This window comes from Octopus bimaculoides, chromosome 13 (assembly GCF_046866305.1).
Source record: "Octopus bimaculoides isolate indiv1 chromosome 13, ASM4686630v1, whole genome shotgun sequence".
NCBI lineage: Eukaryota > Metazoa > Mollusca > Cephalopoda > Octopoda > Octopodidae > Octopus > Octopus bimaculoides.
Window position 1 is genome coordinate 29,276,559 of NC_142940.1, and position 16,479 is coordinate 29,293,037.

General features: G+C 39.2%; 1 protein-coding gene across 5 annotated transcripts in view; it reads right to left on the minus strand.

Annotated features, from left to right (window-relative positions):
- LOC106880368 (rho GTPase-activating protein 7) overlaps positions 1 to 16,479 on the minus strand; it is a 601,077-nt gene that overhangs the window by 173,124 nt on the left and 411,474 nt on the right. For all 5 annotated transcript variants that reach the window (XR_016244003.1, XM_089361608.1, XM_089361606.1 and 2 more), the window contains exon 7: positions 9,285 to 10,389. Coding sequence is in view for 4 of the 5 variants with exons in the window: in XM_089361608.1 (XP_089217734.1) it covers positions 9,285 to 10,389 (1,105 nt within the window). In the remaining variant the exon portion in view is untranslated. The remainder of the gene's footprint in view (positions 1 to 9,284; positions 10,390 to 16,479) is intronic.

Sequence of the window (16,479 nt, forward strand, 5' to 3'; positions counted from 1 at the left end):
TGCTACAATGGCAGGACAATTATATAGACTGCAGTCAAAGGTAAGAGAGAAATATGAATGTACGATTTTTGTTCAGTGTTGTGCTCATGTCCTAAATTTAGTTTCCATAAGCATGCTCTGCTACAAGAGAATACAAAATATTTTTTTTTACAATAAATGAGCTAGGTACATTTTTTAAGAAATCACTCAAAAGGGCTAATTCATTAGATAACATTGTTAAAAAATGATTTCCAAAGCAACAGCAACCAGATGGAACTAGTCCTCATGTCTTATTATTACTATGAAAGGAAATTATAATTTCCTAATCAGCCTTTTTGAAGACATCATTGAAAAGCGCCAATACATGAAATTCTCAGAGCTTGAGTCACTCTGTTACCTCTGCCAAATATTAATAAATATATATATATATACATAAAGTAAAGACTATTTGCCAACATAATGTGGCTGCCCTGGATGGGATGATTGTTACTGTCATTTAGCCCCAAGAAACATTTCCAGCTGGCTACACGACACAATATCTGCGGACCGGTTTTTGGGTTGTTGCAATTTATCAGCAAAGAGTAGCTGCTTGGCTAGGTAGTGTTGCTGAATTCTCATTCGAAAATATATAATTTTCAAAGTGACACACAGTCACTGATCTAATAAATAGAAACATTATTATTTCTAAATCTCTCAAAGAGAGACATTCAGTAACAGTTCTTTAAAGTAAAGACAATTTGCCAACATAATGTGGCTGTCCTGGATTGGACGATTGTTATCGTTGTTTAGCCACAGGAAGCATCATTTCCAGCTGGCTATATGACAGTAACAATTGTCCCATCTAGGCCAACCACATTATGTTGGCAAATAGTCTTTACTCTAAAGAACTCCTGCTGAATATCTCTCTTTGAGAGATTTAGAAATACTGCTTATATACCAAAGAACTGAGGTATTTCAGAAGGACCAAAGAACTGAGGTATTTCAGATTGCAAGACAGTGTGTGAGAGAAAATTGTGATGTCATAGGGGAGAAATGTGTCTGCATTGATGATGGTGCACTTGCTTTTAATGATTCGGAAAAGAAAGAGGCTTGGAGAAGCCATTATGAAAGACTGCTGAATGTGGAAAATGAATGGGAGGAGGAGAGCCTGCCAAATGTTGATCCAGTAGAGGGACCAGCTATCCAAATAGACAGCTCCCTGGTAGATAAAACAATTAAGGGTATGAAGCCAGGAAAAGCCCCTGGTCCATCAGGAATCACAGCTGAGATGCTTAAATCATCTGGTGGTGTGGGCTATGGCCTAGTCACCCGCATTGTAAACCAGGTAGTTCATGATGGAGTCATACCCAATGACTGGAATAGCAGCACCATGGTCAACTGCTACAAGGGTAAAGGTAATGTTCTAGATAGAAATAACTACAGGAGTATCAAACTGCTGGATCAGGTGATGAAGGTCATGGAGAGGGTCATAGCCCATCTCATTGAGAGTCTGCTTAAATGAGATGCAGTTTGGTATTGTGCCGGGTAGAAGCACCATTGATGCCATATTCCTGGTTCGACAACTGCAGGAGAAATACCTAGCTAAAGATAAACCCCTATACTTAGCTTTTGTGGACTTGGAGAAAGCCTTTGACAGGCTCCTCCGATCTCTTATCTCGTGGGCGATGCAGAAACGGAGATTGACGAATGGTTAATAAGGGCTGTACAGGCCCTATATAGAGAGGCCGTTAGTAAGGTTAGGATTGGCAATGAGCATAGTGAAGAATTCCGGGTAGGAGTCCATCAAGGTTCAGCCCTCAGTCCCCTGTTATTCATCATAGTCCTCCAGGCAATAACAGAGGAATTCAAAACAGGTTGCCCCTGGGAGCTCCTCTATGCTGATGACTTCGCCCTCATAGCAGAATCCCTACTGGAACTAGAAAAGAAATTCCGGGTGTGGAGGCAAGGTTTAGAATCAAAAGGCCTTAGAGTCAATGTAGCAAAGACCAAAGTTCTAGTAAGTGGGAAGGTGAACTCATCACACACACCCTCAAGTAGGTGGCCCTGCTTGATCTGTAGAAAAGGTGTAGGTAGAAACTCCATGAGATGTACCCAGTGTAAGCTATGGACACATAAGAGGTGTAGCAACATCAAAGGAAGATTAACAGGGAAGATAGCTTTCATGTGCGGCAGATACACAGGTGTAATAAATACCACAGATGCTCAGAAAACAGATTCCATCACACTCCAGGGAGAGAAACTAGAATTTGATAGCTTCCACTACTTAGGTGACCAAGTTAGTAGTGGGGGTGGATGCTTAGAGAGCGTTACCACTAGAATAAGAATAGCTTAGGCAAAGTTTAGAAAGCTTCTACCCCTACTGGTGATAAAGGACCTCTCACTCAGAGTGAAAGGTAGATTGTACGATGCATGTGTGCGAACTGCCATGCTTCACGACAGTGAAACATGGGCTGCAACTGCGGAGGACATGCGTAGGCTCGAAAGAAATGAAGCTAGCATAATCCGCTGGATGTGTAATGTCAGTGTGCACACACAACAAAGTGTAAGCACCCTGAGGGAAATGTTGGACATAAGAAGCATCAGACGTGGCATGCAAAAGAGACGTTTGCACTGGTATGGTCTTGTATTATGGATGGATGAGGAGAGATGTGTGAAGAAGTGCCACTCCCAAACAGTTGAAGGAATCCAGGGTAGAGGTAGACCCAGGAAGACATGGGATGAGGTGGTCAAGCCTGACGTTTGAACATTGGGCCTCAGAGAGGCAATGACGATAGACCGAAACCTCTGGAGATACGCTGTGACTGCAAAGACCAAACAAATAAAGTGAGTTCACGGCTGTATCCTACACCAGTTTCGCATAACAAGCCCCAGCCCATTCAAAAGTATTTGGATCATAAGATGACCTGTTGTGCTTACCTTGGATCTTAGGGCGACCTGCTGTGCTTGAGGAGACCTATTGAGTCAAGTACATCAACATCAAAATAAAAATAAAATGGAAATTGTAGTTGTGATACCCATGCCGGTGGCACATAAAAAGCACCATCCGAACGTGGCCAATGCCAGTGTCGCCTTGACTGGCTTCCGTGCAGGTGGCACATAAAAAGCACCAATCATGGCTGCTGCCAGCCTCCTCTGGCACTTGTGCCAGTTGCATGTAAAAAGCACCCACTACACTCACAGAGTGGTTGGCGTTAGGAAGGGCATCCAGCTGTGGAAACACTGCCAGATCAGACTGGAGCCTGGTGCAGCCTCCTGGCTTCCCAGACCCTGGTCGAACCGTCCAACCCATGCTAGCATGGAAAACGGACATTAAACGATGATGATGATATATATATATATATATATATATATATATATAAGCATATATATATATAGTATATTCTAAAGACAGTATGCATCTTTGTAACCCCCTTTTCCCACCCTCAATCCCCCACCACTACCATTTCATTTGAAATGTACATGAACTTTTTCCCCTGGTAACTCATTATGTACTCCACACAAGCTGTATTTATTCTTTTATATATGTCACTCCTGCCACCACATACTTGTATGCATGTGTGTATGAGAGCTGTGGACATCTATATGAGATCATCATTATCATCATCGTTTAACGTCCATTTTCCATGCTTGCATGGGTGGGGTGGTTTCACAAGAGCTGGCCAGGGAGAAGCCTGCATCAGACTTCTGTAACTGTTTTGGCAAGATTCTTACAGCTGGATGCCCTGCCTAACACGAACCACTCAGCAGAGTGGACTCAGTACTTTTTACAAGGCACAAGCACAGCTGAGGTCAGATTTGGCAAGGTTTTTACAGCTGGATGCTCTTCCGAACACCAACCACTTTACAGTCCTTTTAAATGGCACCTGCACTCACAGGGTCACCAAGTACAAAAAAAATTACTTTCAAGACGGTAGAGGGCATTGGAGGAGGTGATCTTATGTCAGATGATGTCTTGCTATTGAGGAAGTACTAGTTTACCCAGCCAGAGAGAGAGATCAGGAATGAAGACAGAAACAAGTGTGCCACTGCAAAGGAAATACATGGTTACCCAACCTGAAGGAAGTGCAGGAGAAGGAGAGAGAGAGAGAAGGAGATAGCAGGACAGAGATGGTTGCAAAATGCAGGGCATACTCATAAGGAACGGGGAGCAGAATATAAATGGGATGGTTAGAGTAAAGGAAGAGAGAGATGTAGATGGTGGCAAGTGCCAGGGCATACCCTTGAGGTGTGAATGCCATAATATAAGTGGCAGAACATTGTGAAGGAAGTGCAATTAAAGAGTGTGAGTGAATGGCAAAAAGCCTGGGTATGTATGGAGTCGGGGTGGGGGCTACCAGATAGCAATGATATAGAGGAACAGGTCCTTGAAGACAGGATTGGGGAGTGAGAGCTAGGTATGGTGTATAAAGGAGGAAATATGAGAAAGAGATGTGGAGATGTAGATTGGTTTATTGGGGTAGGGTGAGTGAAAAGTTTTTTTGTTACATGTGGGTGGAACACACAGGTTGGGGACTAGCAGATAGCAATAAGGGTATGAAGAAAGGGAAAGCTCCTGGATCATCAGGAAACACTGCAGGGATTCTCTGATAGAGAAGGAAACAGCCTAGTCACTCATGTAGCTAATTTGATTATCCAGGAAAATATCTCCAATGACTGGAGTAGTAGCATTATAGTCAGCTGCTACAAGGGTAAAGGAGATGCCTTTACAACCTGCTGAACCATGTTGTGAAAGTTACAGAGAGAGTTTTAGGCCAATTAATTAAGAATAGAATTAAAGTAGATGAGATGCAATTTGACTAGTGAGACGACTGCAGGAGAAGTATCTAACAAAAAGTAAACCATTGTACTTGGCATTCATGAACCTGGAGAAAGGTTTTGACGGAGTCCCTTGGTCTGTTATCTAGTGGGCTCTAAGGAAGTTAGGAGTAGACAAATGATTTGTTAGAGCTATACAAGCCATGTATAGGAGAGCTGTCAGTAGGGTAGGAATCGACCATGTGTACAGTGATGAATTTAGAGTAAAAGTAGGTCTTCTCTCTTATTCATGATAGTCCTCCGGGCCATAACAAAGCAATTTAAAACTGGCTACCCATGAGAACTACTATATGCTGATGACTTTACTCTTATACCAGAATCTGTAGCAAAATTGGGAAAGAAATTCTATGTATGGCAGCAAAACCTGGAATCAAAGAGCCTTAAAGTTAATCTAGTAAAGACCAAAGTTATTAGCAAGAAAGCTGATATGACTCTCTTTCTGTTAGGTAAATGGCCCAGCTCGATATGTAGGAAAGGTCCAAGCAATGAACATATAAGAGGTACAGTGGAATCACAGGTAAGTTAACAGAGTAAGTTGTCTTTGTATGTGACAGATATGCAAGAACAATAAGCACTAAGAAAATACGGGAATTAGACTATCTCAAATGCCCAGATGCTTCCCTTGAGGATGTAGATAGCTTCTGCAGTGAAGGAGGATGTTCCGGAAGTACTACTGATAGAATAAGAATAGGATGGAGGAAGTTCAGGGAGCTATTACCTCTGTTGGCAACAACAGGCTTCTCAGAGTAAAAGGCAGATTGTATAATGCTTGTGTACAAATGGTTATGCTCCTTGGTAGTGAGATGTGGGCCCTGAATGCAGAGAACATGCAGAGATTAGAGAGGAATGAATTAATATGCTTTGATGGATGTGCAACATCAATGTGCATGTATGACAAAGTGCAGATGTGCTGAGAGAAAAGTTGGGCATGAGAAGAATCAGATGTAACATGCAAGAGAAAATACTATGATGATTTGGACACGTGATGATATGAATGAAGACAATTATATAAAGAAGTACTGAGTGCTTAAAGTGGATGGCACTTGTGGGAGATGGAGACCCAGGAAAACATGAAATGAAGTAGTGAAGGCTGATCTCTCTTCAAAAGAGATGACAATGGACCGAGATGCTTGGCGATATGAGGTTCTTGAGAAGACTCACCCACCTCAGCAAAACTGGGTTCTGGAAGTGCAGTGTTCCACCCACACACAACATTAATTCACTGCTACCCCAATGAACAAACTATATTTCTTCTTCATGTACTATATTTGTTTCTGTCCATCCTCCACTCCCAGTTCAATGCTGTTCTGTTGTCTTTCTCCCCTATCCCCCTTCTACTTACAGTATCACTGTCATCCAGTTGCTCTCCTATATATACCCATATATATTCTCACAGTATTCCATATTCCTATATATATATATATATATATACCATATATATTCTCACAGTATTCTCCTTCCCCTCCCCTCCCCTCTTTGTACTCTTGTAAATTCCCTGCTCACACATCCTGTCCAATTCTTTACCGATCAATTTACATTCATCTCCTTCTACCTTGAAGTACAAGGTGATGAATGTAAATCACCACCATTTCTTTCTTCCTCCTCCCTATTGACTGGAATAACCATGTATCTCCTTTACAGTAAGATACCTGTTTTTGTCCTTGTATAATAGTTTAATCTTTTATCATCTGGCATATGACCACCACCCTTAATACTAGTTGTCCTCTCGGTTGAGGTATCTTTATGTTGTAAGTTACTTGGTTACCTCGCTGGTGCAACATAAAAAACAACCAGTACACTTTGCAAAGTGGTTGGCATCAAGAAGGGCATTCAGCTGTAGAAACCATGTCAAAGCAGATAGTATAGCTTTGTGCAGTTCTCTGGCTTTTCAGCACCTGTCAAATCATAAAACCCATGCTATCATGGAAGACACATTTTAGATGATCATGATGATTCGTGGCTGTGTGGTAAGTAGCTTGCTTACCAACCACATGGTTTCAGGTTCAGTCCCACTGCAAGGCACCTTGGGCAAGCATTTACTACTATAACCTTGGGCCGACCAAAGCCTTGTGAGTGGATTTGGTAGATGGAAAATGAAAGAAGCCTGTCGTATATATATATGTGTATGTTTGTGTGTGTGTACCTGTGCTTTTCCACCCACCATCGCTTGACAACCAATGCTGGTGTGTTTACGTCCCCGTAACTTAGCAGTTTGGCAAAAGGGACAGATAGAATAAGTACTAGGCTTACAAAGAATAAATCTTGGGGGTTGATTTGTTCAACTAAAGGCAGTGCTCCAGCATGGCCACAATCAAATGACTGAAACAAGTAAAAGAATAAAAGAGTATATATATATATATATATATATATATATATATATATATATATATATGCCAGGGATGTAGCCAGCCCATTTATGCGTAACATCCCTTCATTGGACACTAAACTCCGCTTGCGAAGACATGTTAAGGCAAATGATATCAAAATGGAACTAAATTTGTAGACTGGCACCCATGCCAATGTCTCTTCATTGAACACTAAACTCGGCTTGCGAAGACCTGTTGGGGCAAGCGAAAGCGAAATCGTGATGGCACCTGTAGCAGTAGATCACTAAGAGCACCGTCCGAGCGTGATCGTTGCAAGAGGACCTGCTGTCTGGTTTCCATGCCGGTGGCACGTAAATAGCACCATTTGTGCGCGATCGTTACCAACGTCGCCTTCCTGGCACTTGTGCCAATGGCACGTGAAAAGACATTCGAGCGAGTTCATTGCCAGTACTGCTGGGCTGGCTCCTGTGCAGGTGGCACGTAAAAGCACCCACTACACTCTCAGAGTGGTTGGCGTTAGAAAGGGCATCCAGCTGTAGAAACTCTGCCAAATCAGATTGGAGCCTGGTGTAGCCATCTGGTTTCACCAGTTCTCAGTCAAATCGTCCAACCCATGCTAGCATGGAAAGTGGACGTTAAACGATGATGATGATGATGATGATATATATATATATAGTTGAAAAATATTGTTATAGGTATAAAAATACCATAAACAATTATAGAAAAATGGAGGAGAAAAAGATGTTGAATCAAAATTAGATTTAATACAAAATAAGATTCAATACATACATATATATATTGAATCCTATTTTGTATTAACGGTAGTTTTCAACTACTATTTTCATATTCTTATTATTTGCTCTGGCTGCTTTTTATGAATATGATGAATCTGTATTAGAAATCATTCTGTCTCTCTTTTTGAACCTCTCAAAAAGTTTGAATTGTTTTGAACTTATTTTTTGAACTTATTTTTTCCCATATATATATATATATATATATATATATATATATATATATACACACATAAATATAAGATCCAAGGATGGAGGTGTGGGAAGAAAGTTAGCTTCAAGCAATCCATAGTGAATATAAAAAAAACAACATTCAGGGACAATAGTGGTTTACTGAGATGGAAGGTCGTGGATTTTTTTATATCAAAGTATGATAAACTGAAAAAAGTTCTTTTTATATTTCACAGTAGGCAACCAGAGTTGCTGAGTATGTGAATAATGATACAAAAGTTAAGGAATATATATTGGTGCAGGAGTGGCTGTGTGGTAAGTAGCTTGCTTACCAGCCACATGGTCCCAGGCTCAGTCCCACTGCGTGGCACCTTGGGCAAGTGTCTTGTACTATAGCCTCGGGCCGACCAAAGCCTTGTGAGTGGATTTGGTAGACGGAAACTGGAAGAAGCCCGTTGTATATATATACATATATATATATATACACATATATATATATATATATATATATATATATATATATATACCTGTCTGTAAAAATATGTGACACTTATTCGGTAGCCATGATAAAACTCCAAGTTTCAGATGCCGGGGTGGGAGCCCACGCCAACATCTCTTCAGTTATCCGGCCATTGAAAATTCCTGTCTCAGGAATTTCAATGACAGGAATTTTCAATGGCCGGATAACTGAAGAGATGCTGGCGTGGGCTCCCACCCCGGCATCCGAAACTCGGAGTCTTATCATGGCTACCGAATAAGTTTCACATATTTTTACAGATAAATTCCTCTATTTACATAATATCGAGGTCTCTTTCTTTCTTTTGTTGTCCTTCCTAACAATATATATATATGTGTGTGTGTGTGTGTGTGTGTGTGTGTGTGTGTGTGTGTGTGTGTGTGTGTGTGTGTGTGTGTGTGTATGTTTGTGTGTCTATTTGTCCCCCCCAGCATCGCTTGACAACCAATGTTGGTGTGCTTGCGTCCCTGTAACTTGGTGGTTCAGCAAAAGAGATCGATATAATAAGTACTAGGCCTACAAAGAATAAGCTCTGGGGTCAATTTGCTCGACTATAAAGGCAGTACTTCAGCATGGCCGCATCAAATGTAACAAGTAAAAGAGTAAAAGAGTATGTATGTATGCATGCATACATATATTTGCATACACACACAGAACACTCATACATATTACAAAATTACTTACCAAATGAATTTTCAGATCCGACATATTTTGTAAATCCAGTGATATTTTCATATAAATTTCGAACAATTTCATCTAATTCTGCCTCAACAGATTCTTCCAATGGAACATTATCATAAATACTAACACGTTTAGATCGGTCATTTTGTGAACCTGCACACAAATATTTTGAGCTGTCCTGTTTGGAATCATGTCCTAAACTGAAGCTTCCTGTCCTAAAATTTATTCCATGACCTTCTCCAGTTTCAATGTAGCCATTGTTTATAACTTTCGGAAAGCTTCCTGGTTTGTAGTCAGAAGGCAACATATAAACTTCAGTCAAATTGTTGGAGTTGTTATTTTTTACAGCATTTTTTGAAATGGAATGATTATCAGAATAGCTGTCCAGGGTCTGCGGCTGAAACAGTTCTGATTTCTGTTTTGATTGTGCAGTTGTTGTATGTAGATGAAGATCAGGGCTACTGGCTGAAGAAAAGTCCATTTGTGAGGTACACGCAGAAGATGAGCAAACAGTGGAATTTGACCGTGTCATCATGTGTTTGTTGTTCTTATCTAAATCAATACAATTCAGACGACGAATTGTCTCTTTCATGTTGTCTGTCTCCATAACAATTGGCCCACTGATCTGCAAGCAGTCCATCTGCTTCTTACTGCGCATGCTCCCACCATTTTTCTTGGTCCCAAAACGACTTGTTATAATTCTTGCTGGCCGAAAGCTTGAGGCTCGGCCTAGCTTAGGGCTCAGGAGTGCCTGCCCAACTATCGGCAGCTTTGCAGCCTGTAGTTCTGTGAGTATTTTATCACCTTCAGGTTCAGTAGAGGAATATGAAGATTCTGAGAAGTCTAATGATGCTACAGCAATCTGTTTAGTGTCATGATCAGTAGGTGCTGAGATTACCAAACTGTTTTCTAGATGGCTATAACTATCTTGGTCAGTTAGCAAGCTGTTGTGACTGCTACTGCTTTTAACAGGAGACATGGGTGGCACAGCATCAGATGGACGCTTCTGGTACAGTTGCAGACCCATGCGAGACCATCGCCGACTGCTCCTCTGATACTTCCATTTGTCACTGAGTGCACATTGCTCCTCTTCATCAGAATCATCACCCTGAAGAATAAGTAAAAGAAACAGGAATAAGATACATGTTATGGTATGTATATGTGTATGCATGCATCTGTAGGAATGGAGAGGGTATTCAAATAAATGCAAATATCTCAGTCAAAAGGCAACAGATAAACAATTCTTTCTTTTATAAACATTATCAAAAAAAGTAAGGCACACACACACACACACACACAAAACACTGAATTAACTGGACTATCAGATGTTGCTATACACAGCTGGTCGCAATGCACTTCCTTACATTGTTGAAGTCTTCGAATGATGCCTACCCACTAGATAGAATGCCAGTTCAGCGCCGGGTTACTCATTTACAGTCGAGTGGGCTGAAGCAGTGTAAAATCAAGTGTTTTGCTCATGAACACAATGCACTGCTGGTCTTGGAATCAAAACCATGATAGCAAGATTGAGTGCAACACCTCAAACACTGTGTCATATCCTTAGTAATGATGATGATGATATATACATACACATGCATAACACATTGACTCAGCTCCAGATTATTTGAAGTTTCATGGATGCAGAATGCATCTACATCATCAGATGTTCAGTCATAGTTGAGAGAATTTAAAAGAAATGTAAAATGGCTTCAACTAAAAATCATTTTTAGACCTCCATTGGTCAGTTCAGGTCATGTAGGTGTTTTTATTATTTTAGCAACAGTAATTCTTTCATTGCATGTTCTATGTTGCAGAGCAGACAGGATATTGGTGTAGTTTGAAATTATGTAGGGTATGACATTTTAATGACATCAGTTCTTTCATTGCATGCTCCCCTTGGTAGAGTAGAGACAGTTAATTGGCAGTTTTTTGGGCTGTTGTTTTTTTTGTCAAGTGAGACATTACAGTAACAACAATTACCATATGGAGAAGTAACTGATTTGATGTAACTTGTTACATATGAGTTTACATGACAAATATGGCTGCCAGATAAGTTCTAATCTCTCTGTGAGCAGAAGGGGTTATATACCCTGCCATTGTGTATGCACCAACCAGGTCTAGGATCATATTTACAGGTTATTAATGGCCACTGGTTTCATGTTCATTAATACAGTATATCTCTGATGGCAACAATAGTTTACCTATTGATGAAGAGGCAGGATTGGCAATCATGAAGTCAAGGTGAGTAAGGAGGAAACCTGTCAAGAATGCTATACGTGATGTTAGAAAAGTAATTTCTATGGTCCAAGAGTCTCCAGATAAGAGGGACAGAAAGGTGGAATTTTCCCTGTTCCTACCTTTGAAGGAGTGCATATATTGCATGGATCTTTCCTTAAGATGATTAGTTATCATGCTCTTGTAGTGCATTGTGATGCTATTGAGTGATGTGAAAGTAGTCTAATAGACCACAGCTGTTGAGAGGCAGTGGGATTTTGATAATTACAGGTTGGAGTGTTAGGTAGTATATGTTTGCAGTTGTGGCATGCATTGCTGGAAGTGATATTATATAAGCCTGAAAAGCTAACCTTGAAGTTATGAGAATTAAAAAGTTTATGGTATCTATAGCCCACATACAATGTCTGGGTATATAACCTCTGCTGCCAATACACTGGTTGTAGCCTACTATCACCCAGTAGCCATACTTGTCACACAAGCTATGTAATCTGACACCGCTCAACTTGTTATCTCTCTACATGGTAACTATTATCATTGTAATGTCACATCTAACATAATTCTCATTAACTGATGCTAACGCCATGTCTCTATTCTACCATATGGAGAATACAACAAAAGAATTGATGTTACAGAAATGCTGTATCCTACAGAATACTAACAAACTGATGCTAACCAACTGACCCTATTTTAACTATTTTAGCAGTATCAATTCTTTCATTGCATGCTCCACTAAGTGTTTCTAGACAAGCAAAGAGATACACTGGAGTCCCTATATACACAACAACATTATACATAGATTAGTATTGGGTCTCTAGACTTGTGGAGCATCTGGACACAAGGTAGCACTGATTATACTCTATTTACAACATGTTATAATTACCCTCTTTACTTTTTCTTTGGTGAAGGCTCATGGGCAAAAGGTTAGGGTGTTGCATTCAGGGTTGCAAGATATTTCAGTTCTTGAACCAGGCAGCAAAACCTCTTTTATTTCATGTTGCTCCAGTTCACCCACTGGTAAATGAATAACTCCACAATGGATTGGCATTTCGGTCATTTGTACACCATGGAAACTGGGTAACCGGCTCTATGAGTCCATGAACTTGAGACAGTATTTAACTCACAAAAATATTTTGACTTGTTTTTATTATTTATTAAAACAAATTGACATCATCATCATCATTACCACCACCACCACCATTATACATTATACATACTTACTTGTACTTTAAGAGTTGAAGGATGATAATGATGATGATGATGATGATGATGATGATGATGATGATGATGATTATGATTATTATTATTATTATTATTATTATTATTATTATTATTATTATTATTCCTAAAAGACTGAAAGAAATTGGAATTAAAACTTGCATTGCTGAACTGCAGAAAAGTACTATTCTATATTCTGCAAGAATCCTAAGAAAGATTCTTGAGATTTGAACCTCAAGATAAAATACCTGCAAACTACATTAGCATGCTCTGGTGAAATAATATAATTAGTGCTGAGGAGTTCAGAATTGAAAGTAGAGATTGAAAGCTTCATACTGGCAGCACAAGATCAAAGCTTGTTGACTAGAAATTACCAAGCTAATGTTCTTCAAAAGGGTGCTGATCCAGATGCAAATTCTGCACCACATTTGATGAAATAATAGACCATCTTATTTCAGACTGTTTTGTGCTAATATCAAATGAATATTAAAATTACCATGATAGGGTAGGACAGTATTTTTACATTGGAAAGTATGTAAGCACTAAAAAGGTGCTAGCTGTGTCCCAGCAAGTGATTGTATTACACATACAAATTAAAATAATAATGATAATAATTAGAAACAAAGTGTGGAAGACTACTGCATGTAGTAAAGCAACATAAGAAAGAGAAATCGCTTTTCACTACACACAAGGAGGCAACAAAATACAAAATAGAAGCAAACTGCACAGATACACTTACCTTACATGACAACATAGCAGAAATGGTCAGAGAGGCAAAAAAACAACATGAAAACTGAATTATAAAAGATACTGAAGAAGAAATGCAGAGAAAAATCACTTTGTGGCCAGTACCCTACAAGGCTTGACAGAGAGGAGATGAGTCTAAGTAAAAGCCAACAATGACTCAAAAGCTCTGGACTAAAAGCTGAAACAGAAGGACTGATTCTCAACATAATGAAAACAGGCCTCAACACCAAATGCAGAATGTGCAACCAGCACAAAAAGACAGTTGACCATATCATCTCGGGCTGACCAGTCTTTGCCAAGTCTGAATATATATACAAACAACAGAGTAAGGAGTTATATCCACTGGACAATATGCCAACATTACAACTGTACCTTGCTTGGCACATGCTTATACCACCTGTTGTCAGTTTTATCATCATAATCATCATCATTATTTAAAGTGAGCATGGAAAACAGATGTTAAATGATGATGATGATGATGATGATGATGATGATGATAAAACTGAGAAGAGGTGGTATAAGCATGTGCCAAGCAAGATACAAGACAACGACCAAGCCACAATCATCAGGGATATGCCTGTTCAAACTGACAAAGAAATAAAAGCTAATCATCCAGATATATAGTCATGGATTGGGGAAAAAACATCTACTTACTGATAGACATTGCAGTCCTTTCTGATCAAAATATTGTCAAAAAAGAAGTGGAGAAACTTTCAAAGTACAAATACCTCGAAATTGAAGTATTCAAAATGTGAAGCATGAAGGTAAAAACAATACCAATAATAGTCAGAGAACTGGGCATGATAAAAGAACATATAAACAAAAATGTAGAAGCTGTACCTGGATCCTCAACACTACACACTGTCCAAAAAATAGCCTAGCTGGGAACACCCACATCCTACAAAAGACACTATCAATTCAATAAAACAACCTAAACAAAACAACCCACAAACACAAGACACACTCTATACAGCATTTTCCCAGTGAAATAAATTTTCACCAGCAAGCCAAAACACCAAAGCATTACACACTCAATACATAATAGAATCAGTAATACAACAAAAGACTGCACCACACCTCAAGAGAAAAAAACAAAAAAACTAACACAGTACAGTATTGGGAAGAGTTTGCACACTCCAAACAGCAGAAAAGAACACACAGTGCTGCACACACCTCAGCAACACGGAGGTGTAGAAATTTGCCTCAATCTACCAAATATTGAACAGTTATATAATAATAATGCCCTGATGCAGTATCAGACAGTGGCTCCCATGGCAACTGATTGGAAGTGTTATTATGTACATTGTTTTGTCTTGGTATAAAAGATAGGCTACAGCAAATATTCTGTTCAATACCACAGATTTACTTGTCAGTTGTCTGACCCTAACCAGTTGAGCATGTCCCTTAGTGGCTGACGATATGTGCATCTCTGATCACGAGCAGAAGTAGTGGGGGAGCATCATAGCCATGTGTTGAGAGGAACTATTTGGGGTTTGGATGATTCACCTTTTGAAACATGGGTGTTTTGTTCAACATCCTTAAACAACCCCTATTCAGGGACCTTTTGACTGGGATGGGCTACTCAGCCTGAAAAAAATTCTAATTGGGCCCCACCTGTAAGATCATGCGCTGTTTATCTTGATATGAGATCACTAAGTCATGCACATATGGTTGTGGTGCATGTGCCTGGTGTATCCTTATCAGATGGGCAGTCATGATGGATATACTGAGCTTTGTATATTTTACTCCAGTGTTACTTTGATGGCATGCACTGCTCCTTCATTCAACAACAACAACAACATAATAATAATAATAATAATAATAATAATAATAATAATAATAATAATAATAATAATAATAATAATAATAAGGTGGCAGGGGTCTTTTACAGCTAGAAAACTATTATAAAATAACCACCATAGGACTGCAAAAATACCTACTCCAGAAGCAAGGAAAACTAATACAAATAGCCACAAAACACGAGCAAAACAAAAAGCTGTCTTCAGTATTTAAGGAAGCTGACAAATACAAACAAGAAATCAATCTACCTAACAAATACGAAGAAGAAGAAGAAGAAGAAGAAGAAGAAGAAGAAGAAGAAGAAGAAGAAGAAGAAGAAGAAGAAGAAGAAGAAGAAGAAGAAGAAGAAGAAGAAACAACAAAAGCTATAAAACAAATGAAATCCAAACTAAAACTAGAACAGCAATGGACCATGATAAAACGATGGCAAGAATGCAAAAGAAATAGACAGAGTAAAATCCCAGCAATGGCTGAGAAGCTCAGGACTCAAAGCATAGACTGGAGGATTTTTTAATTGCTGCACAAGACCAAAGCCTCCCCACCAGAAATTACCAAAAACATATAATGAAAAGAAACATAATAAGTAACTGTAGAATATGTGGAGATGGACAAGAAACGATAAATCATATTATCTCTGGCTGCCCAGTCCTGGCTAAGAAGGAATATATTCACAGACACGACAGAGCTGGGACCTATATACACTGGAAGCTATGCCAACACTATGGAATAACAACAGAAAAAAGATGGTATAAACACGCGCCAGAAAAGGTCACAGAAAACGAGAAAGCAACCATACTCTGGGATATGCCAATACACACAGATAGAGAAATTAAGGCCAATAGACCAGATATAGTTGTCAAAGATCATGAAGAAAAAAAATGCTTTCTAATTGATGTATCAATACCGGCAGATGACAACATTTCTCTAAAAGAAATGGAAAAACTTTCAAAATACAAAGACCTGGAAATAGAGGTAATTCGAATGTGGAATCTAAAAACAGAAACAATTCCTATCATAGTAGGTGCCTTAGGTATAATAAAAAAAATATTCAGACAAATACATAACAAAAACACCAGGACTTACAAATATATATAACATACAAAAAATTGCACTACTGGGCACTGCACACATCCTACGCAAAACACTTTCAATACAGTAACCATAAGAACACCACAGCAAACCACAGCACATACCCAAGGCG